General features: G+C 46.0%; 1 protein-coding gene and 1 non-coding gene across 2 annotated transcripts; both read right to left on the reverse strand.

Moving 5' to 3' along the window:
• Window positions 1-2,811: 2,811 nt before the first annotated feature.
• Window positions 2,812-23,280, reverse strand: RPL37A (ribosomal protein L37a). The gene is made up of 4 exons (XM_086954015.1): window positions 23,269-23,280; window positions 11,882-12,010; window positions 7,727-7,809; window positions 2,812-2,938 (listed from the first exon to the last, which is right to left on the reverse strand). Exons 1-4 carry the CDS (start codon window positions 23,278-23,280, stop codon window positions 2,875-2,877), a joined length of 288 nt encoding a protein of 95 aa, XP_086810141.1. The 3' UTR covers window positions 2,812-2,874.
• LOC147729598 (small nucleolar RNA SNORA49) lies at window positions 3,666-3,797 on the reverse strand. Its single transcript, XR_015308943.1, has one exon. It is a non-coding gene; the product is annotated as a small nucleolar RNA SNORA49 (small nucleolar RNA).
• Window positions 23,281-25,125: the final 1,845 nt, after the last annotated feature.

Genomic DNA, 25,125 nt, shown 5'->3' on the forward strand with positions numbered 1-25,125 from the left:
AGAGTATTGCAAACAGTTCTAAAGGACATTCCCAATGTGCTTGTTTTTCAGGATGACTTTCGTTTAGGATGGAGATAAATACAATTTGTAGCGACTTTTGCTCCAATTTAACAAAATTAGAAGAAGCAGGTCTAACAATAAGTTTGCGAAAATGCAAATTTTGTCAAACTGAGGTTGGATTATTTAGGCCACAGATTATCTCAAGAAGGAATTAAAAAAGCCAGGGTATGACGGAACGTATGGATGAGAGCAGATTGGAAGCTCTATCCAAATCAGGTATCAATGCTAAAACAGCTTTGGAAGCTGCAGTCGGGGATATAAATGCACAGGCTGGGGAGAATAAGCGGGGTGCAAAAAAAAAAAAAAAAGTTCCTCAAATGTTCACAAAAGCCAACAAGCATTTGCAATGCAATAGGTCTCGCATTAGGAAATGTGAGCTATTGGTATTGTAAATGACAATTTTTTTTAATAAGTGTTGGCTTTGAAAATATATAAATTAATAGCATTGTTATTTACAAAGCCAAAAGCTCACTTTCCTAATGAGAGTCCTATAGGCTATGGCAATGCTTGTTGGTAGCAAGCAAGGGCAGTGCTGTTGTGGTGGTATCCCAGAGTGTTGTGGTGGCGGGCCAGCAGTGTGAGGTGGGCAGCAGTGTGGTAGCTGCGTTGGAACTTTAAAACAATTATATACTTTGTAAAATACCAATGCAAGATGGCTATCCACTACTATATTTTAGTTTAATTTTGTATTGTAAATACATGCTGCTAAGTTTTTTTCTACTTTTATTCTTAGAATTTATTTCCCACAAGCCTATGGGATTTTGTGTGTCAATTTTATTACGGATTGGGAAGTGGGAAAATGCAAGGAGTCAGCGAGTGGCTAGCATGATGTATGAGTGCCAGCATTCATGCAGGATGATTTATTGATGGCTAAACATATGTAAAATACACTTTCAGCTATAAGCCAGGCCTATTGACATTGCCAATGTTTGTTTTACCATGTTTTATTGCCATTTGTCTTGTGGCACCAGGGACCCACATTTATAAATACCTTTTTACATTTTATATTTAGAACCACTTACACCCATGTGGGGTCTAAACTGAATGGTGGCGAATGGTAATGGAAAGCACTATTGTGTGAGTAGTTGAGCGCAATATTGAATCAATGGGTGGGTTGATGAATGAGAACATGCATGGATAGATGAATGGATGGGTAAATTAGTGCCTGGATGGATTGGGGAGTGTGTGGTTTATGATTGAATAGGTGAGCGAATGAGTGATTGCGTATAGGAAAAGTACACATTGCTTTTCACCTCATTTAGGGAGGTCTAGAATTTGCTTGCTCTCCTACGCAAATATCAGATTCTATTTGGCTTGCAGAGATTGTGAAGTTCCCCGACGATGTATAAGAACAAAAAACTGTCAATGAGCATCTCCAAAACAAAATTAACATCATTTAGAAGACAGTGATAATCGCACGAATGGGCTAACACTGGACATTCTGCATAGATACAAGTTCTTAGGAGTCACTTTAGGCTCACAAAAAGAGGAAACATCACATTATAGACCTTACAGTTGGAACCGCAAGTTGCTTCAGCAGATTCATGTTTCAACATCCAGCACTGCATGGGTTACAGTTTCCCTTATTGAAAGTCTTCTCTGCCAAGGCGATCTCCATGTTGCTATTTTGTTCCTCTCTTTATTCAATAGAATTGAAAGCAGTAGGTTTTGCGAGAGCTTTCGCTTTAGCTAATTGACCCCTCAATGTAAGATTAGATTAGATTAGAATTTGCGATTCCATTAGCATCGATGCAAGCAGGAAATTCAGCCTTGTTCTATTTGAATAAGCGACGCTGCAGCGGAGATGGGCCCTGGCAGCACTCGTTTGAAGATGAATCGATGGTAAATAGTAAACAAACTCAGCATTGCGGTGGCGGGAGCGCATTCCTTTGAAGTCTGATGGGAGGCAGACAAATGGTGGTGTGTGACGTAGCTGGTTCGTGCACGCGCCTCTCACATGAACTGTGGCTAATCCGCAATTGGCAGACTTTTCAAACTGCTTACTAGAAATCTCGACAACAAGCATTGCTAAAAGAAATGCTTTAGGTAGAGACCTAAAAAGACATCGAGGCGATCCAAAGCTTTCCTAAAGAAGTTTATATTCGAATCTGTGCAAAAACGCAAAGGGGATAGAATTCTATACCTATCCAGCCGCGACAGTTTGCACAGTAAAACCAGTCTCTCACTGCAGTCAATGGGTAACAGTCATGTGCTAGAATATTTGCATACAGCAGTTTACATGTTATGGGATATTTCTCTTCCAATGGAAGCAATGGGAACGGTCATTCAACATCAGACAGAGGGAGCCAAAATATTCAATATAAAAAGCAGCTTGGAAGTTCATGTAAAGAGTGCTGGGGGAAAGCTGTATGGAGAAAGATTCAGGAACTGACTGGGATGAGCATAGCTACATTCGCAATTCAGGTGCAGAAAGTAGTAACGTGATGGGTCCACATCCAACCCAAATATGAAAAACCTTCATTCCATCCACAATTAAACCCGTAATTTAAATCCACCTCCTCCTCTAACCAATCTCCATTCACAGCTAAAACTACATTAGATACTCTCAGACGATCTGCCGACTAATTAATAGGAGACTTTGCCATTAGTAACTTAATAGTCAACTTATGGCATTCGCCTGAAGGTAAGGATGTAAAACAAATGCATGGAATTAGCAGTTAGCCTTATCCATTAAGGCAGGTCCAAGTCTGAAATTTGATGAACGGTAAGAAGAAAAAAAAAACAAGGAAATATCCTTTAAATATTTATTGAGCACAGTGAGAAATGAACACAAGCAGATGGTGGTGCAACATTCTACTGGTCTTTCAATTCCTTTAGTCTTCTGATGGCAGATTTCACAGTCACTGCAGATGTGGTGCTGAAAGAAATAAAAATGCATCAGTGCACGTGGAAGCAAACATTTTCACCAGATCCAACACAATCATTGGAATCCCAGCAGGGATCGCGCATATAGTTGTAGCAGGTCGCAATAATGAATCCAAAAACAGCCAAGCAAATATAGGAACTAGACAAAACAAATTAACAGTTATGCTGTGGTCTACCACAACAAGCATTGGCATAGCCAATCGGTCTCGCCTTTGGGACCTTATAAGTGATTAGAGAGAGCTATTGGCTTTAACGTTTTTAACATTGTATTGTAATTGCATTTATATAGCGCTTACCCCCCGACGAGGAGTCAAAGTGCTTTTTCGGCAAGTAGCACGCTACTCCGGGACCCATAGAGGATTAGTGTTGAATTAGTATAGTGAAACATGCAAGTACATTTTAAGTGGTGGATAGGTTAGTCAGTTATTTGGAATGATAGGATAAAGGAGGAAAAAGGTTCGTATTTATATTGCGCTTGTTACCCCCTGATGGGGGGGTTGCTTTTCAACACGGCAGAGATGAGCTCATGTTCCTACAGGACCCACAAGTTGATTAAATGGAAGTACGTGTACAAAGAAATCTTAGCTGTTATACAAGTAAGCAAGAATTTAACCAAAAAACAGTTAACAGATATGTGACATGTAAGCTGACAACAAGAAATGGATGACAAGAAGAAAATTCAAGGGTCGGATAGGGGAGGAAAGGAAAGAGTAGAATTGAATGTATAGCCACATTTAACCGAGAAGGACACTGTGCTCCTCCCAAAGCATGATGCAGGCATTTTAATATATCCTCATACAATGCCAGGGAATTATATGGATGAAAAATACCCTGGAGTAAGGCTGAGGAATTGAAGAGTGCCAAAGATTAATCTCCATAACCAACAATAACCACCGGAATATCACCTTTGGTTCAGGACTAGTGTGCGCATTAGCGCCGAATCAGAGGTTGTGAGCACTACTACACTACAATACAATAAAACATAAGAATGTCAGACAGACCTCCAGTACAACATCCAGACGATCAGTAAAACCCTGCGCAGTATAGAGAGCCCTTTCTATTGCCATATGCTTAGGGAGCACTTTTTATCCAAGTGTTGATTTTCAGTATATCCACTGCAAAACCAAGGCAGAGACTTGAGTTCTGCCTGACTACCTTGCCAGTCTACTAGTCAGTCATGCAGAGGGAAACATAAAACATTATATAAATGGGGGGAGCTCTTAAAATTATGTAAGATCGACAAGTTCTGGCAAAATATACACAACCATGCTTTTCTTGGCATAGCACCCAAGCCAAAGAAACAAATGGACGGAATGCTGATCAATCCAAACATTCAGACTCAGTCACAAAGATCTGGGTTTAATCCCTCGTTATTTTACTCACCACCCCAGTTTGGACCCAGCCATATGCAAATCTGTACAGAACAACAACAGTATAGTGGTACAGACCAAGCAGTAATGGTACTTACACACACCGCCTTCTGCGGCTAATGCTGGGGTTGCCTATAGTAGGAAAAAAGTTTTAAAGTAGAGAAATAGATCTGTACTTATTGAGTGAACCATTTCTAACAATACGGAGAACAGACCTCAGTAAGGAGTGATCAACGCACAAAGGAAGTCTAAAGCCAGTGTGAAGTAAAAGATCACAATTCAAGAATAATATGGTGGATACACGACCTATGTTATGTTATATGTTGTTTTATATAGCGCGCGGCTACTCAAAAGAGTGTCCCGGCGCTTTTATTGAGAACCTAAAGAAGAGTAAACAACACTGTAATATAAAAACAGATCAAGGAAACAGAGAAACAGGGAAGTAGCCTAAAGAGCAAAAAGCCAGGTTTTAAGGCTCTTCCTAAAGGTAAGCAGATTAGTGGCGCCGCGTAGGGCCAAGGGCAAAGTGTTCCACAGCTGCGGCGCCAGCAGGCTAAAGGAGCGGCCTCCAATGCGAGCCTTTTTTACCCACGGAACCACCGCAAGAAACAGAGATTCAGATCTTAATGATCTAGCCGGGCGATAAAAGGCAAGTCTCCTTTTGGAGATACTTTGCTCCCACAGCATGGAGAGCCTTATAGGTCAAGGTCAAGGCCTTGAAAACTATCCGCTTCTGAATAGGCAACCAATGGAGCAGCTGCAGAAGGCCAGCAGCACTGGCTCGCCTATTTAGGCCATAAATAGCCCTCGCGGCCGAGTTCTGGACAACTTGTAGCCGCTGCAATAGATATTCCGGCAGGCCCAGATAGAGGACGTTGGAATAATCCAACCTTGGTCAAATCATGGCCTGCACTGTCACCTTCCTGTGCTCCTCCGAAAGTAGAGGCAGAAACTTCTGGAGCATCTTGAGGCCAAAACATGTTCCCGTTAAGCCAAGGATCCGAGATCCTAACGTCAGACCCTTGTCCATCTTGACCCCCAAGTTCTTAACCAACTGGGACGAGCAAGACGGGGGGTGGGGGGGGGGGGGACATATTAACAGGCCACCATGCCTGCCAGTCCGGATCCGATGGACAGCCGAAGAAGAGTACCTCAGATTTGTCTGAGTTGCACTGGAGGCTGTTCAGCTGAAACCATTTAAAAACAGCCCCAAGGCACTCCGGATACGCTCTCCATCAAAGTCTCCTCTTTTCTTACACGAAAAGAGGAGCTGGGTGTCATCGGCGTAAGATACGATCTGGGCCCCAAAAGACTCCGCCAATGGGGTCATAAAGATGTTAAAAAGAGTTGGGCTCAACACAGAACCCTGCGGAACTCCGACTCCCAGAGGCGGCATCACGGCCGAGCTGGGTGAGGCACAGACAGTTTGTCAACGGGCAGCCAAAAATGATGTAAACCAGCTGAGCACCGTCCCCCTCAGACCGATCTCATGGAGTCATGCGAAAAGACCCTCATGGGGGACGGTGTCAAAGGCCGCCGATAGGTCCAACATGACAAGCATGGCTTTGCCCCCCCGAGTCAAGTACCTCTTTTAGGGCTTCATACACTTCCAAAAGCGCCGTCTCGGTGCTTAAGTTGGGGCGGAAGCCAGATTGAGTAGCGTGCAGTACATTATGGGATTCCAAAAAATTTGAAAGCGCCATATGCACATGCTTCTCCAGAATCTTCGTAAGCGCGGGGAGGAGAGAGATAGGCCTGTAGTTGGCCGGACTTCCGGATCAAGACCAGGCTTCTTAAGCAAAGGAATGACCATTGCCTGCTTCCAGGCCTGCGGGACCACTCCCTGACTCAAAGAGAGGTTCAAGAGTGGATTCGCCAGCGGATTTATAACTTCCGCCATTTTTGCCAGGAATCTGGCCGGGCATGGGTTAAGAGGCGACCCAGATTTGAGATTGCCCATAAGTGCCAATGAAGCAGGAGCTGAAATAGATGGAAAAACGGCCATAACTGAATTTGGAGGGGCCGGTACAACTGATCCGTCATCGGGACTGGCTGAAACTGCAGTCACCAACAGAGGAATGTGTGCTTTAAGAGCGAGCCCCTCACACCACCCCCAAAGTAGTAATTTAGTACCTGGTTTGGTTAAACACAGATTTGGAGGAAAGCCAGAATGCACTGGCACAAAGCGACTATTCCCCAGAAGAAAGAAAAGGCGAACAAAACTGATACGGTATTAAACAGCACCAAACCAACACTGAAGTTCAGTCCTCAACCAGAAAAATGTGTTCGTTTTTTGGGGGGGCGTCTGAGGTTATAGTGTTTCAAAACAGAGATGGCGACACCCCCACCCCAAGGCTTGGGTGAAGCAGTGTCCCCTCTCATGCCCTCCTGAAATAATTAACTCTTCCCCGCTACTAGAGACCCACTTAAGCTGGTGTCGGGCCCATTGAGCCCCTCAAGGGACAGGAGCCACCTTGGCAGAGAGCAGGTCCACCAACAAAAGCAAGTTTACACTAGAGCCTTGTAAAGTATCAATGGGTGACTTTCGACATTTCCTACCAATCCTTAGTGATGCAGTCTTAGGTCAGTGTTTTCACATTCAAAGAATGGGCCAGCAATTAACCCGCCAATGCCTTCCTGCTCAGTTAATGCCTTGCGTTTTCCAAGATCAGATCTGCTCAGTCTCTTAATGTCCACTACTACTTAATTCAATGGTGTTCTTTCTTCTTTTGCATCCTATTCATTGAAGGACTGGTGTTCTTCCACAACATATATTTGAGGAAACTACTGGTGTGCCTCTAGCTGTGTTTTAGCAAGCTATTGACCTCCACACTACAGACCACTGCACACTGCGTATTTGTCGCAGGTAATGCAGCAGTATAGTAGGCTCACAATTTGGGATACTTGGAATTATATCACTACAATGAAACTGCTTATATTAATTTCAAGTCTGGCGTTCTGTTGCAACTGCCCCGCTACCTCCAAATATTACCACCTCCCCCCCCACCCCCAGTTTACTTCGATTAGTGCATTTGGATCACAATGATTCAACACTGAGAATCCATAAGATATACTCCAGCAGTTCAAAATGTGTACTCACAATAATTGTTTTTTTTAAAACAATTAACTGGCATTAAACAGTAGTAACTAACCAATACGAAAGGCGGACCACTTGCTATGCTGGGTAGAATCACACCATCATTCGCCAGCTGTCAGCGTGTGCTTTTCACAAAGAAACCAAGCCCAATGGATAGGCTTGCAAACAGATTTAATGAGCATTTAGAAGTAACATCATGCAAGCAGCTTGGAAAGTGAATTACAAACATGCATCTGTGCTCGGGGTTCTGCTACAGCAAATTAACTTTTGATGGCTTGCCAACCACTGTATATCAGTGCTAAGGTTTCCTTACTTGTAGGTCCAGGCACCTCCAGCAACGATTTTCATACAGGATCCACAATGCCAGATTCCCACAGCTTTTCTCTTCATCTTGGTCTGTAACAAAATGTACCTCAGTTTTATGCTGTGAAAATGTATGGTCAAAGTTTACAATTCTAGATTCTCTTGACATGCCCTCACCAGACTAATTTGGTGCACTACCTGCAAAGGCGAACAGAATCTTTGTAGCCCTCTCAAGAGAGACGACGATACTGAGAAGGGGGTAAAGAGAAAGTGGGAAGCCTCCCTTCATCACCATAAACTATAGTGTTACTAGTAACTGGCTTTCAAGACGCTCCAATTCATTACGAAGTTAGTTAGTAGGCTGTTGTAACTGTAATTTACCAGCCACAGAACAGATTTCTTTACTTAAACACGTTAAGTTCATTCAGACGTTTCCTAGGTCGCCATCTATACTAGCCCCAAAAAACTGCTCCTCTAGTGAGCTCATCCCTACATGCAAGTCCATGTACTCTATCCACTTGGGATCAATGAAGCCAAATACCAGTCTCACCATTCACTAGTGATTTACCAGCAACATTTCATATTCACGATTAACCACTGGAACAAGCAAAACCAATGGATCAGCTGTTGTGTTCTGGATTTTTGGGCTTCGGCAAAGCTCGTTTTGTAAAATATTGTTTGAGGAGCAGAAAAGCCATCACCAATAAGGAGGGGGGAAAAAAAACATTGGCCAAAAACAATGTTCGGTCTCAAAAAGCACAGCACTGCCTGGCACTGAAGGAACTACCTTGTGTTTGAATGTACTCCCTATGAAAGAGCAGACTGTTGTCAAACAATGAAGTCAGCCAATGGCTCAAGTGGGCTGATCTACTGCCTAATGCTGAAGAAGATGGAAGATAATGTCAGACCAGAACGAGAGACCACGAAAGGAGAGGGCAGACAGAAGAACCTACAAGTGTATATATCATTTTAGTAAAATCTTTTAACATCAGACATAAACGATAGAGGACTAACCTCGAAATTATTTACCACCTTGGCAGCTTCAATTTTCAAACCCAAATGCAATGGGTTAAACTGATTTAGCTTCTCTTTCCATCCACACAGGACAGCCGTCAAACATTCATACAATGTAATTACATTTCCTTTATTGCATTCCATTTGCCAAACGCCCACGGCGAGAGCACTAATATACAGACTAGGCGTTGCCATCCCTGAAGACATTCTAGACTTTATCTGCGGTCTCATTGGACTTATGCGCCCGCTGCTACAGCAAGGCTGTTGAAGCAAATGATCATGGACCCCCAGCAATTCTAAGCAAAAGACAGAAATTTATGTCTGGGGACAACAAAGGTTTAGTATCCGTTTCAGCACATACATATGGGCATAAGTCTCTCTAAAATTTCGGCTACTTTAGAGGTTACTCTGCCCTCCCAGTAATACTTGATCACCCCCAACCCTCTTGATAGCTTCGAGAGACCAATCATATGTAAATAAACATTTTTCAGGGGTCTCCAAACCAGGCCTGGAGGGCCGGATCCATACCAGATTTTTGGGATATCCCCATTGAGATACATGTAGTAATTTTAAAAATCTGGCAAGGATTCGGTCCTCCAGGACCGGTTTGGAGACCCCCGACCTAAGAACATATTCCAGGTTTCTAATCTAGCTCATCTCACATCAATACTTTTAGATACATTCACGTGTATTAATACTTACACATACTTGTTACGAAAAACTTTTCTGTTAACCAACACCTGCCAAGCAACTTAACGCCTTAACAGCGGCGGCAATTCCGCCATGGTGCAGGAGTTCTAAAGGGTGGGCCGGGCTGCGTTGGCCAACGGTCGTTCGCTGCACCAAGGACGGAGTGCTCCCGTCGGCCGTTGGGAGCACGGAAGGGGTTAAAGACTTCCCCCAAATATACAAACAATATGCACAATAAAGTTAATGGTTCATCCAAGGCAGGAATATTCAAAGTATAGGGTGATGGGGTGTAAGAAAAAAGTGTGGCGCATGCAGACCTGCCGACCTTTACATGTGTGAACAAAATGAAGAGAAGCACATCAACTCAACAAGCTCTTGTTTCTTTATTGAAAAAAATTCTTAAAAAAAGACCGTAGCCAACACGCTTTAACCCAAATGGGGGCAATGGTAGTAACAATGTTCTATCACATTTCATTAAGATCCTTCTCCGTAATTTAATTCGGTCCCTCATTATCTAGGAGTGCCAGTTGGACCTCAAAAGGACCAACAAGATGAATATTTCCTGTTTGAGTTGCTTCTTATTGTGCGATTTCAAGTAGGTCATGTCGCGGTGGACACAGGTTTATTAGCCCATGTATATCTTTGTTCAGAGTAAGAAGCGCCCCGGCACGTAGCCACTTGTAATAGCTCGATACGAAGCAACGCAAACAGGAAATATTCACCGTGCCTTTGTTGTATATGTACAGGATCTATATCCGTGGAGGTTTGAGGGGTATTGAGACGGATTCTGTGCACCTACATATATTGAGAACAATTTATTTTTATTTGACATTGAGATAGCTGCATTTGTAATTACCCTATACCCCATGCTTTTTTGTCTTTTGACCTTTACATGTGGCTCACTGGTCAAAAGTAGCACTGGGCTGCTGTTTACTGGTCTACGAACCAACGTTAAAAAGACGTTAAATAAAACAACAATTTATTTAAAGGCTAATTATAGTTAAAGGAAGAAAGTTGGGTGCCTTGCACAATTTACCTTTAGGAACACTATTTTTAAAGCTATCTTGCAGCAATAAATGTAAAAATATGATCAAGTTAATAAAATTCTAAAAGTGTATTTAATATGTAGAACAGTTTCACCTTAGTACATCAGATATCAGTACACAGAGGTCTTTATTTTTTTAAGGATTTTCAATACGAATTTAGAAACCTTCATTCATTCTCGCCCCCCCCTACCTCGATAACAATGTCTATAGTGGACTAAGAGGCAAGTCAGTTATGTGCACCCTGCGAGTGGTCTGGGTTCCTATTGTACATTTATTTATTTGAAAGTTTTATATAGCGCGAACAGGATCTTTGCAGATATCAGAGCGCTTTACACGGCTGGGAATGCCAGCAAGAGATTGGGGTTACACATAGGTAGAACAACACATCAATAATACAAATATAACAGTTAACTGTGTGCATAGATAGTCAGTAGCATCGATAATACAGGTGAGATACATAGTCATAAAGTTCGAACAGCGATTTAAATGTGTGCGTAGATGGTAGTAGCAACAATAATTCAGGTGAAATACATGATCATACATGCATAGAGTTCGAGCAAAGTAATACAGGTCGGAGTAGGGTCTTCCGAAAACCATGCTAATCGGTCAAGTGTATTTGGCCATAAAAATGGCTTTTACTTCTTTCTTAAAAAGAGTGAAGGAGGAGATGAGCCTAGTTTCAGGGGGGAGTGAGTTCCAGATCCTGGGTGCCATTCCTGAGAAAGAGCGTTTATATGTTTTTACCTTCCGGAATCTTCGAGGTTTTAGCAGAAGGTTGTCTGTGCCTCTAGTGATTCTAGAGCCGCCAGAGATTGACAGCTTCTGAGTGAGGTATCTGGGAGAGCTCAGGTGTAGAGCCTTGTGTGTCATGCAGGCGATTTTCAGATGTATTCTGGCTTCAAAAGGCAGCCAGTCCAGTGTTTTCAGATCAGGGGTGATGTGTGAGTGTTTTTTTGATCCAGTGATGAGTCTGGCTGCAGCGTTTAGAGAGGCTCTTAGGGGTGCAGTGCTGGTTAACGGGAGACCGCAAAGGGCGATGCTGCCGTATTCAATTCGAGGGATAACTAGAGCTTGTACTGCAGTTTGGAAGTCTTTGGCTGGCAGGAAGGGTTTAAGCTTCCTGCCAGCCAAATACATTTTTGACAACTATTGACAACGCAATAGTTTAACAAATCAAACAGGAGATTTTGCACAGCGCACACCCTTAAGTCATGTATTTCAAGGTCCTCATAAGTGATAATGAAAAGAAAAAAAGGGGGGGGGAGGGGAGGCCTGACCGCCACTCTGCTGACATAAATTCGGCCCCTGGTCACAACTTGTCTGTGGTAAACGATTGCGAGTACCCATGATCCTATAAGACTAAGAATTTGAAGATTCTACTGTACTTTAAATGCTGTTATTAACAGTACACTTACCTTGCCACAGAAGGAACACGTGTATTTAGCATGTTGACTGATTTCAATTTTCTTCACCATTTTTCTGAGTGAGGCTCCATAACGGGTACCATATTTACCCACAATCCCGACCTTCTTGGTGCGCTTGGCCTAAAGATGAAAATGCATGCACATTACTATAGGACCACAGAGGTTCACAATAGTACAGATTCAATGTATTTGGGTTTGGTCACAAATCAGCGTGGCCAAGCGACGCACAATCACTTTGAGGAAGTGCAGAGAATCTAAACAAAATAAATACTGAGACTCGTGCCATGGGGTAATTTATCAAATAACCCGCAATTTTTAAACCTTGATAACCAAAACGACATCAATACAGTCTGCGAACATATGAAACTGGTCAAAAATTTGGAGACATTACAGCTACTACTACTGGCCCAAGACGACAATGCGCAGGCAGAGAGGATTGAGCAGACCAAGCACAGCAGTTCTATTTTAGGGTAGCATAGCCATACACCGTATCAAAAGGGGTCATTTCTCTATGGTCGAGTGTCCAAGGAAGAGAAACTGGTGCAAATTGGCATCTATTCACAAAGTACAGCAGAACCAAGAAATAGGAGCTACAAAACACAGGACGTCCAATGACCAGGTGACTTTGTGAACCACTTCACCGGTCACAGTGTCAGATCAGAAAGAAAAACAGTTGGCTTAATTTTTTTTAAAGTGAATATGGAGTAATGAGGTACACGTCTCGATATCCAAAAACACTTCCGTGAGGTGGAATCTGACAATAGACCGACCCAGCGTTTCCTACCGTAAACAATGTGCCGCTACCTGCCAGAGGATCATTCAATCGAACCACTCACCACGGATCGCACAAGCCTCCCCAACAATTCCTGTCACTTCAAAATTACCTACAACAGAAAACACTGCTTCGAGATCCCTCTAGTTCTCAACACATCCCATCCTATGCAGCCTGACGAAGGAGATACTTTCTGACCAACTGCACCTTCAAAATGTACACTACCGCCCATACTAAGCGGATGAGCATACCTGTTTTTATAAATCATAATAGACAATAGAGTACCTTGCCCTGTTGGTAACTTAAGCACTTCAAACGCTGTTCAATAAAAGTATATTTACCAGCACTAACAAATCCAGACATAGCTTTATCACCTTTAGAGGAGCACTATGTATCCCACTACTTCTAGGCTGAAGTATTCAGAGAGATTCAAAAGCTCCACGAAAAACACAAATCCCATTAATATTACTGTTGTGTGGTTCTTGGTTGCCTTATTAAAGGATATCACTAACTGTGGTAAACACCGACTTCGCCAATTAAACAATCGCTCTAGTGTAACAGTAGTACATCACTTTCAAGAGAACGACAGTCAAGAGATTTAAAGCTTTACAATTAGGCCGGAGAAAAATTCTCTGTTATGCATGTGTAATCGTGCAGTATGTAAAATGTAAGAAATGATACTATGTACCGTAATCATGTGTTGGTGACAATTTTAGCACAGCTACAACCAGGTCAGCGCAGTGGTTATCCACAGCACGTGTGGTGCGGAGACACTGTTCAGTGCAAAAACCACCCTTGCATCCAAAATATACACAAGGACACATTTCGCACTAAAATATGGGGCGAATTACCATTTCACACATTTGGCAGAATGACTTAAAAGCGAATAAAGAAGTTTCGCACACCCACATGCACAATATTTACCTTTTCAATACATTACTTAGTTAAATGCAGAATTCATAGTTTTGTAAAAGCTTAAATGACCATTTACACATGGCAATCTAGGGAGCCGTGCTTGGTCTTTCGTTTGCTGCTACTGAACCAATGAGATGCATCCGAATAGTTCACGACACTATTCTTCTAAACACTTGCACGCTCGTCAAATTCAATGACGATCCAAGATCTCTATGGCGCTGGTGAAAATAAATAAACGTCTAATGCAACCAAATGACGTAGAATACTACTCCCGCCTCCCTCTCCACACACCAACACCACGAACGATAAGGGGAGGAAGCTAGCGCACATCACGCGCGTTCCCGACAGGTCCCCGAGAGCAGATGGGGAACAATCATACAAGAAGCATAAGTTACAGAATGACGAGTTGGCATACTGTACAGAGACAAGTCCCAAATCGCAAGCAAACACCAGTATAAACACAAAGCTGGAGAAGCAATATCCGCGCGTTCCCGACAGGTCCCCGAGAGCAGATGGGGAACAATCATACGAGAAGCATAAGTTAACAGAATGACGAGTTGGCATACTGTACAGAGACAAGTCCCAAATCGCAAGCAAACACCAGCATAAACACAAAGCTGGAGAAGCAATATCGTGGCTCATGCCGAGCAAGAACTCCGGGGCACTGTCCCAGATAGGAGCCATGCAGTAAACTGTACGCCAACTGCAAGATGGGCATTGATTCACAGGAGTCCAAAATAAACTCACCATTTTGATGCAGGAATCGAGCGGAAAGAAGGAAGTGGTTACTGCGCATGCGCAATTTCACGCACGGTACCGGAAAAGGCTACCATAGAGCTGGCTGTGACAGAGAAGAGAGCATTAGGAAACAACTTTGGGCGTCGGCCATCTTTGAACTGGATATCATCCGATTTACCGAACCTGGCTGTCGATTCTACGCCATTTTGGATTGGTTTGCAAGCGGCCATTATGGAATGGGCAGTTAGTGCAGCGGAAACATCGAAAACAAGCACTGGCAATGCAATAGGTCTCGTATTTGCAAGTTTAATCTATTAGCATTGTACATGGAAATGTCTTTTATTTATGTTTAAAAAATCAACACATAAATAAAAGGCATTGTCATTTACAATGCCAATAGCTCAAACTCTCCTAAATGCGAGACCTATTGCATTGCAAATGCTTGTTTAAATTACTTGCATTTACCCTTAATAAATGTCTAATCTGGAAATTGTACTCATCACATCTCAGCAAGTCTGTTTTATCCTACAATACACAACTTTGGTTGCGCCTGCTTTGACAAGCAGGAAACAAATATAAAAGAAACCACGTCTCAACACCTTCCAGATTCATTAGACTATGAGGAAGAACGGACAGACTTTTTAACACGTTCAGCTTCTCGAAATCTTTTCAGGAGGGACAAACAATACAGAATAAAACAGCACTAAATGAATAAACTGAGACTGCGTGATGCCCCAAGGAGCCGAGTGCTCAAAGCACTGCTTGAAATAGAAAAATAGAAGTGAAGGTACTCTGTGACAGAGTACCTGCTTGTTTCTGAGAAGTGCCGGTACTCTCCAATTAAAAGTATTGCATTTCTCTTGAGAAGTGCCGTTACTCCCCCCTTTCAAAATAAAAATGTGCCGGTACCCCGTACCGGACAGTACCGGCCCATTTAAAGCACTGGCTCAAAGACAACTCCTGCTATAATTAAAAGAATTGTGACCACATTTAAACAAGCATTGGCATAGCCAATAGGTCTCGCTTTAAGGACTTTATAAGTGTTTAGCCATGCAGCACATTATCCAGGGTGCTGTGCCATTAGGGATTGAAGGGCTGTACAATTGCTACACACTGGGTCATACAGTTCGATTCAGGAATACATCCTTGCCTCAGGAAACATTTATGGGAAGGCCAGGTCTGATAGACAGCAGTGGGCGAGAAAGGTGGGACCGTGAGAGGGATTGAGTTTGGGAAGACCAAAAGGTGAAATGAGCCCGCAGTGGTGTAGCAGAGGAGCCTACTACACTTGTACAGTGGAGAGGAGGGGTGCACATCCTTCTGGGGAAGGCAAGTGAGAAACGTTATGACAGAGACAGGCAGGTGGGTGAGCCAGAAGAGAGAGAGAGGACATCACAATTAAAGATGTGTGGGAGAGCAGAAAAGAGACTTAACAAAGTGAAGGAAACAAGTGGTGATATAGAAAGAGAAAGAGGGAAGGGAAGCCACAGGGATAAGTAGGAGTGATAGAAATGAGGAAGAGGCAGCTGTAGGGAAGCCAATAATCACACAGGAAACTTGAAGAAGTAGGACGTGAGTTTATTTAGATCCTCTCGTCTTAAGCTGCAGGCTAGTAATGCCAGTAACAGTTACACAGTCAAAACACAGCTACATTCCACATATTCAAAAGCAAACATGGTAACCCACTACACGAGCTTGCCACGAGCTACAGGCCACTGTGGACGCTCGTGACAGCTCCCATAAACATATGTACATACCCAACACACCTTCCCCAGTCAAAATGAAAACAAAAAAAAACAATGAAAAGAAGAAAAAAAAAAAAAAAAAAACTAGTTCATCACAAAATCATTAAACCGAGCAGGTAAACGATGAGAACGTGTAACTCTAGTATTATCCAGGTTGCATTCAGTAGGTACACATTCCCCATCATTTCTTTGTTCTCCAACATCCAAAAAAACATTGCTGTCAAAATCATCCACTGATTGACTAAAACCATTAAACAAAGAAACTCTGCTCAAATTCCACACAGAACCACCATCGATTCTGACCGCATTCCTAAAAACTTCAATAACCTTCCTTGGACTTGACCAAACAGGAAAACCCTTACACACACCCTCTTTCTTCTTAATGCGAACAAGATCACCCACCTTAATAGAACGGCTGGACGTAGAACCAATCTTCTTAATCATATCCTGTTTCATCTTATCCTTGTACAACTGAACCCTGTGTTGAACAGCTTCAAAATCCACCTTCAAACAATTCTCAAATCCAGCTAAATTCTTTTTTAACCACCAAGGAACTAACTTAGTGCTAGGCTTCCGTCCTCTCAAAAGTTCAAAGGGAGTGACCAGAGTCACTGAATTAGGTGAAGTCCTGTAAGCTAACAACATAGATTGCAATGCATTTCTCCAATTCAAATTGCCCTTGACAGAAAGTTGTATGGCTTCTTTGATCACACGGTTGAACCGTTCAACCTGGCCATTCGCCTCTGGATGGAAAACTGCAATCCTTCTATGAGTGACACCACATTTATCAAAAAACTGTTCCATTTCCTTGCTCACAAACTGCGGCCCATTGTCAGTCACAACTTCCTGAGGGATGCCTTCTCTGCAAAAAATCTCATCTAAAAATTCTATCATTTTCTCTACTGATGAGGGAAGTTATCCCGAAACCCGAGCCATGTCTCGGGCGATACCCAAAAACCCGGGACATGTATCGGGTCTAGAGATTCATCAGTCCAACAAGTACCGACTTGCACCCACCTGGGTGATCCACTACTGAACTACAAGTACCAGAATCCCGAGGGGCGATCCGGAGGAGGGGCTAGCGGTGTGCGCTCCATTGCGGTGGTTTTTACTAATTGGCTCCCTTGAGCTTTGAGCCGACGGGCTCCTGGATGCTGCCCTGCGTGCCGGTTCGGGCATCGAGGCCATTGACTGTTGTTTGGCGGCCTTCTCCTCCACCCCTAAACCATTTTCTCTACTGATGAGGGAAGTTATCCCGAAACCCGAGCCATGTCTCGGGCGATACCCAAAAACCCGGGACATGTATCGGGTCTAGAGATTCATCAGTCCAACAAGTACCGACTTGCACCCACCTGGGTGATCCACTACTGAACTACAAGTACCAGAATCCCGAGGGGCGATCCGGAGGAGGGGCTAGCGGTGTGCGCTCCATTGCGGTGGTTTTTACTAATTGGCTCCCTTGAGCTTTGAGCCGACGGGCTCCTGGATGCTGCCCTGCGTGCCGGTTCGGGCATCGAGGCCATTGACTGTTGTTTGGCGGCCTTCTCCTCCACCCCTAAACCATTTTCTCTACTGATGAGGGAAGTTATCCCGAAACCCGAGCCATGTCTCGGGCGATACCCAAAAACCCGGGACATGTATCGGGTCTAGAGATTCATCAGTCCAACAAGTACCGACTTGCACCCACCTGGGTGATCCACTACTGAACTACAAGTACCAGAATCCCGAGGGGCGATCCGGAGGAGGGGCTAGCGGTGTGCGCTCCATTGCGGTGGTTTTTACTAATTGGCTCCCTTGAGCTTTGAGCCGACGGGCTCCTGGATGCTGCCCTGCGTGCCGGTTCGGGCATCGAGGCCATTGACTGTTGTTTGGCGGCCTTCTCCTCCACCCCTAAACCATTTTCTCTACTGATGAGGGAAGTTATCCCGAAACCCGAGCCATGTCTCGGGCGATACCCAAAAACCCGGGACATGTATCGGGTCTAGAGATTCATCAGTCCAACAAGTACCGACTTGCACCCACCTGGGTGATCCACTACTGAACTACAAGTACCAGAATCCCGAGGGGCGATCCGGAGGAGGGGCTAGCGGTGTGCGCTCCATTGCGGTGGTTTTTACTAATTGGCTCCCTTGAGCTTTGAGCCGACGGGCTCCTGGATGCTGCCCTGCGTGCCGGTTCGGGCATCGAGGCCATTGACTGTTGTTTGGCGGCCTTCTCCTCCACCCCTAAACCATTTTCTCTACTGATGAGGGAAGTTATCCCGAAACCCGAGCCATGTCTCGGGCGATACCCAAAAACCCGGGACATGTATCGGGTCTAGAGATTCATCAGTCCAACAAGTACCGACTTGCACCCACCTGGGTGATCCACTACTGAACTACAAGTACCAGAATCCCGAGGGGCGATCCGGAGGAGGGGCTAGCGGTGTGCGCTCCATTGCGGTGGTTTTTACTAATTGGCTCCCTTGAGCTTTGAGCCGACGGGCTCCTGGATGCTGCCCTGCGTGCCGGTTCGGGCATCGAGGCCATTGACTGTTGTTTGGCGGCCTTCTCCTCCACCCCTAAACCATTTTCTCTACTGATGAGGGAAGTTATCCCGAAACCCGAGCCATGTCTCGGGCGATACCCAAAAACCCGGGACATGTATCGGGTCTAGAGATTCATCAGTCCAACAAGTACCGACTTGCACCCACCTGGGTGATCCACTACTGAACTACAAGTACCAGAATCCCGAGGGGCGATCCGGAGGAGGGGCTAGCGGTGTGCGCTCCATTGCGGTGGTTTTTACTAATTGGCTCCCTTGAGCTTTGAGCCGACGGGCTCCTGGATGCTGCCCTGCGTGCCGGTTCGGGCATCGAGGCCATTGACTGTTGTTTGGCGGCCTTCTCCTCCACCCCTAAACCATTTTCTCTACTGATGAGGGAAGTTATCCCGAAACCCGAGCCATGTCTCGGGCGATACCCAAAAACCCGGGACATGTATCGGGTCTAGAGATTCATCAGTCCAACAAGTACCGACTTGCACCCACCTGGGTGATCCACTACTGAACTACAAGTACCAGAATCCCGAGGGGCGATCCGGAGGGGGGGCTAGCGGTGTGCGCTCCATTGCGGTGGTTTTTACTAATTGGCTCCCTTGAGCTTTGAGCCGACGGGCTCCTGGATGCTGCCCTGCGTGCCGGTTCGGGCATCGAGGCCATTGACTGTTGTTTGGCAGCCTTCTCCTCCACCCCTAAACCATTTTCTCTACTGATGAGGGAAGTTATCCCGAAACCCGAGCCATGTCTCGGGCGATACCCAAAAACCCGGGACATGTATCGGGTCTAGAGATTCATCAGTCCAACAAGTACCGACTTGCACCCACCTGGGTGATCCACTACTGAACTACAAGTACCAGAATCCCGAGGGGCGATCCGGAGGAGGGGCTAGCGGTGTGCGCTCCATTGCGGTGGTTTTTACTAATTGGCTCCCTTGAGCTTTGAGCCGACGGGCTCCTGGATGCTGCCCTGCGTGCCGGTTCGGGCATCGAGGCCATTGACTGTTGTTTGGCGGCCTTCTCCTCCACCCCTAAACCATTTTCTCTACTGATGAGGGAAGTTATCCCGAAACCCGAGCCATGTCTCGGGAGATACCCAAAAACCCGGGACATGTATCGGGTCTAGAGATTCATCAGTCCAACAAGTACCGACTTGCACCCACCTGGGTGATCCACTACTGAACTACAAGTACCAGAATCCCGAGGGGCGATCCGGAGGAGGGGCTAGCGGTGTGCGCTCCATTGCGGTGGTTTTTACTAATTGGCTCCCTTGAGCTTTGAGCCGACGGGCTCCTGGATGCTGCCCTGCGTGCCGGTTCGGGCATCGAGGCCATTGACTGTTGTTTGGCGGCCTTCTCCTCCACCCCTAAACCATTTTCTCTACTGATGAGGGAAGTTATCCCGAAACCCGAGCCATGTCTCGGGCGATACCCAAAAACCCGGGACATGTATCGGGTCTAGAGATTCATCAGTCCAACAAGTACCGACTTGCACCCACCTGGGTGATCCACTACTGAACTACAAGTACCAGAATCCCGAGGGGCGATCCGGAGGAGGGGCTAGCGGTGTGCGCTCCATTGCGGTGGTTTTTACTAATTGGCTCCCTTGAGCTTTGAGCCGACGGGCTCCTGGATGCTGCCCTGCGTGCCGGTTCGGGCATCGAGGCCATTAACTGTTGTTTGGCGGCCTTCTCCTCCACCCCTAAACCATTTTCTCTACTGATGAGGGAAGTTATCCCGAAACCCGAGCCATGTCTCGGGCGATACCCAAAAACCCGGGACATGTATCGGGTCTAGAGATTCATCAGTCCAACAAGTACCGACTTGCACCCACCTGGGTGATCCACTACTGAACTACAAGTACCAGAATCCCGAGGGGCGATCCGGAGGAGGGGCTAGCGGTGTGCGCTCCATTGCGGTGGTTTTTACTAATTGGCTCCCTTGAGCTTTGAGCCGACGGGCTCCTGGATGCTGCCCTGCGTGCCGGTTCGGGCATCGAGGCCATTGACTGTTGTTTGGCGGCCTTCTCCTCCACCCCTAAACCATTTTCTCTACTGATGAGGGAAGTTATCCCGAAACCCGAGCCATGTCTCGGGCGATACCCAAAAACCCGGGACATGTATCGGGTCTAGAGATTCATCAGTCCAACAAGTACCGACTTGCACCCACCTGGGTGATCCACTACTGAACTACAAGTACCAGAATCCCGAGGGGCGATCCGGAGGAGGGGCTAGCGGTGTGCGCTCCATTGCGGTGGTTTTTACTAATTGGCTCCCTTGAGCTTTGAGCCGACGGGCTCCTGGATGCTGCCCTGCGTGCCGGTTCGGGCATCGAGGCCATTGACTGTTGTTTGGCGGCCTTCTCCTCCACCCCTAAACCATTTTCTCTACTGATGAGGGAAGTTATCCCGAAACCCGAGCCATGTCTCGGGCGATACCCAAAAACCCGGGACATGTATCGGGTCTAGAGATTCATCAGTCCAACAAGTACCGACTTGCACCCACCTGGGTGATCCACTACTGAACTACAAGTACCAGAATCCCGAGGGGCGATCCGGAGGAGGGGCTAGCGGTGTGCGCTCCATTGCGGTGGTTTTTACTAATTGGCTCCCTTGAGCTTTGAGCCGACGGGCTCCTGGATGCTGCCCTGCGTGCCGGTTCGGGCATCGAGGCCATTGACTGTTGTTTGGCGGCCTTCTCCTCCACCCCTAAACCATTTTCTCTACTGATGAGGGAAGTTATCCCGAAACCCGAGCCATGTCTCGGGCGATACCCAAAAACCCGGGACATGTATCGGGTCTAGAGATTCATCAGTCCAACAAGTACCGACTTGCACCCACCTGGGTGATCCACTACTGAACTACAAGTACCAGAATCCCGAGGGGCGATCCGGAGGAGGGGCTAGCGGTGTGCGCTCCATTGCGGTGGTTTTTACTAATTGGCTCCCTTGAGCTTTGAGCCGACGGGCTCCTGGATGCTGCCCTGCGTGCCGGTTCGGGCATCGAGGCCATTGACTGTTGTTTGGCGGCCTTCTCCTCCACCCCTAAACCATTTTCTCTACTGATGAGGGAAGTTATCCCGAAACCCGAGCCATGTCTCGGGCGATACCCAAAAACCCGGGACATGTATCGGGTCTAGAGATTCATCAGTCCAACAAGTACCGACTTGCACCCACCTGGGTGATCCACTACTGAACTACAAGTACCAGAATCCCGAGGGGCGATCCGGAGGAGGGGCTAGCGGTGTGCGCTCCATTGCGGTGGTTTTTACTAATTGGCTCCCTTGAGCTTTGAGCCGACGGGCTCCTGGATGCTGCCCTGCGTGCCGGTTCGGGCATCGAGGCCATTGACTGTTGTTTGGCGGCCTTCTCCTCCACCCCTAAACCATTTTCTCTACTGATGAGGGAAGTTATCCCGAAACCCGAGCCATGTCTCGGGCGATACCCAAAAACCCGGGACATGTATCGGGTCTAGAGATTCATCAGTCCAACAAGTACCGACTTGCACCCACCTGGGTGATCCACTACTGAACTACAAGTACCAGAATCCCGAGGGGCGATCCGGAGGAGGGGCTAGCGGTGTGCGCTCCATTGCGGTGGTTTTTACTAATTGGCTCCCTTGAGCTTTGAGCCGACGGGCTCCTGGATGCTGCCCTGCGTGCCGGTTCGGGCATCGAGGCCATTGACTGTTGTTTGGCGGCCTTCTCCTCCACCCCTAAACCATTTTCTCTACTGATGAGGGAAGTTATCCCGAAACCCGAGCCATGTCTCGGGCGATACCCAAAAACCCGGGACATGTATCGGGTCTAGAGATTCATCAGTCCAACAAGTACCGACTTGCACCCACCTGGGTGATCCACTACTGAACTACAAGTACCAGAATCCCGAGGGGCGATCCGGAGGAGGGGCTAGCGGTGTGCGCTCCATTGCGGTGGTTTTTACTAATTGGCTCCCTTGAGCTTTGAGCCGACGGGCTCCTGGATGCTGCCCTGCGTGCCGGTTCGGGCATCGAGGCCATTGACTGTTGTTTGGCGGCCTTCTCCTCCACCCCTAAACCATTTTCTCTACTGATGAGGGAAGTTATCCCGAAACCCGAGCCATGTCTCGGGCGATACCCAAAAACCCGGGACATGTATCGGGTCTAGAGATTCATCAGTCCAACAAGTACCGACTTGCACCCACCTGGGTGATCCACTACTGAACTACAAGTACCAGAATCCCGAGGGGCGATCCGGAGGAGGGGCTAGCGGTGTGCGCTCCATTGCGGTGGTTTTTACTAATTGGCTCCCTTGAGCTTTGAGCCGACGGGCTCCTGGATGCTGCCCTGCGTGCCGGTTCGGGCATCGAGGCCATTGACTGTTGTTTGGCGGCCTTCTCCTCCACCCCTAAACCATTTTCTCTACTGATGAGGGAAGTTATCCCGAAACCCGAGCCATGTCTCGGGCGATACCCAAAAACCCGGGACATGTATCGGGTCTAGAGATTCATCAGTCCAACAAGTACCGACTTGCACCCACCTGGGTGATCCACTACTGAACTACAAGTACCAGAATCCCGAGGGGCGATCCGGAGGAGGGGCTAGCGGTGTGCGCTCCATTGCGGTGGTTTTAACTTCCTGAGGGATGCCTTCTCTGCAAAAAATCTCATCTAAAAATTCTATCACTTGACGAGAAGTTACCTCTCTAACCATCTTGACCTCTGGCCATTTGGAATAATAGTCTATAAGAACGATACCAAAGGCTTCCTGTTTTGGTAAACAACCAAAAGGCCCAATGATGTCAATCCCCAGTTTCCGCCAAGGACTTGAAGGCAAATCAATGGGACAAGGTTACGGACGTAAAGCAACAGCCGTTTTGTCACTGTTAGAACAATAAGGACAGGAACGCACAAAGTGGTCCACACAGGAGTCAATACCTGGCCACCAGAAAGACTCTTTTAACCGTCTTCTGGTGAAAGATATCCCCAAATGCCCTTCATGGGCAATTTCAAGTAGAGTATTTCTAATAGAAAAGGGTGGAACAATCTTGTCACCACGAAGAATTAGATCACTTTCCACAGCAAGTTCCTCCTGAACTTTAAAAAAACCCATTACATTTCCAGATAACTTCCTCTGTTCCGGCCAACCATGCACCAGGTACTTTTTGACACTGCACAGTTCTAAATCTTTACTCATCTCTTGCATCCAAACATCCTCCTGCAAAACAAACCGTTCTTCGCACACCAAATTGACATCATGAAAGGTGAAAGCAACTTCACACTCCTCTTCGCTAACCAGTTCAGGAGGATTAGTATCAGAGACCAATCTGGACATGCAATCAGCATGTACATTCGCCTTACCCTGAACATATTCAATACTGCATTGAAAAGATTGCAATCTTGAAGCTAACCTTGCAAGACGCGCCGACATAGTTCTACCTCCACCTGGAGCCATGAGATACACCAAGGGCCTATGATCAGTTTTTATCAAAAATCTCGTGCCCCATAGGAAAGGTCTAAAATGCTCGGCTCCCCAGACACAAGCCAGTAACTCTCTCTCTATGACAGAATAATTCTTTTCTGCATCTCTTAAGGCTCTTGATGCATAAGCAACAACCCATTCTTTCTCACTATCCTTCTGCAGAAGTACTCCACCCAGGCCAGACGAACTTGCATCTACCATAATGATACATTTCACACCAACAACAAAAGGTTTGAGACACGGAGCATTCACGATGAACAATTTCAAAGACTGAAAAGCATCTGTCATTTCATCAGTCCAATTGAACTTAGCATTTTTCTTCAGTAAACACCTGAATGGATCAACCTTAACTGAGAAATTAGGAATGAATTTAGCATAAAATTCGATGAGACCTAAAAAAGCTACCAGTTGTTCTTTCGATGTAGGCACGGGAGCATTCGTGATACTCTTAACATGATTTTTCTTAGGTTTGATTCCCATACCACTAATAGTATGGCCTAGGTATTCCACTTCCTTTTGTCTAAATTTGCATTTGTCAAGACGTAGTGTAAGACCTTTCTCCGCTAAGGCAGCAATCACACACCTCAAATTATAGTCATGTTCTCTGTCATCTTTCCCATGTACCAAAATGTCATCTTGAAATGCTATGGCACCACTCAAACCCTCCAAGGTTTCCTTCATGAGCCTCTGGAACACTGAGGCTGCACTCGCTAATCCAAAAGGCATGCGACAAAACCTGTATAAACCTTCAGGCGTGATAAATGCGGTTATGTTCTTAGACTCCTCAGCTAGTACCACCTGATGATAGGCACTGGCTAGATCAACACAGGAGAAAACTTGCGCACCTGCCAAGGTCGAAACCATTTCATGAAGGTTGGGTAGAGGATGGGAATCCACCCAAATGGCACCATTAACACTGCGGAGGTCAATGCATAACCTAAGCTCGTCAGTGGACTTAACCGAAATTACAATGGGGGAAACCCAAGGTGACGACTCAATTGGTTCAATTATATTTTTCTCACATAAATCTTTAAGCATTTCTTTAAGTTTGAGTCTATAGGATAGGGGAACATTCCT

Source organism: Lissotriton vulgaris, chromosome 2_1 (genome assembly GCF_964263255.1).
Source record: "Lissotriton vulgaris chromosome 2_1, aLisVul1.2, whole genome shotgun sequence".
Lineage (NCBI taxonomy): Eukaryota > Metazoa > Chordata > Amphibia > Caudata > Salamandridae > Lissotriton > Lissotriton vulgaris.

Excerpts from the sequence above, each read along its gene's own strand:
- RPL37A (XM_086954015.1), bottom strand. Across the intron at positions 7,810-11,881 it reads CGTGTTCCTTCTGTGGCAAG|ACCAAGATGAAGAGAAAAGC; the intron begins GTAAGTGTACTG and ends ATTTTGTTACAG. Across the intron at positions 2,939-7,726 it reads GGAGGTGCCTGGACCTACAA|CACCACATCTGCAGTGACTG; the intron begins GTAAGGAAACCT and ends TATTTCTTTCAG.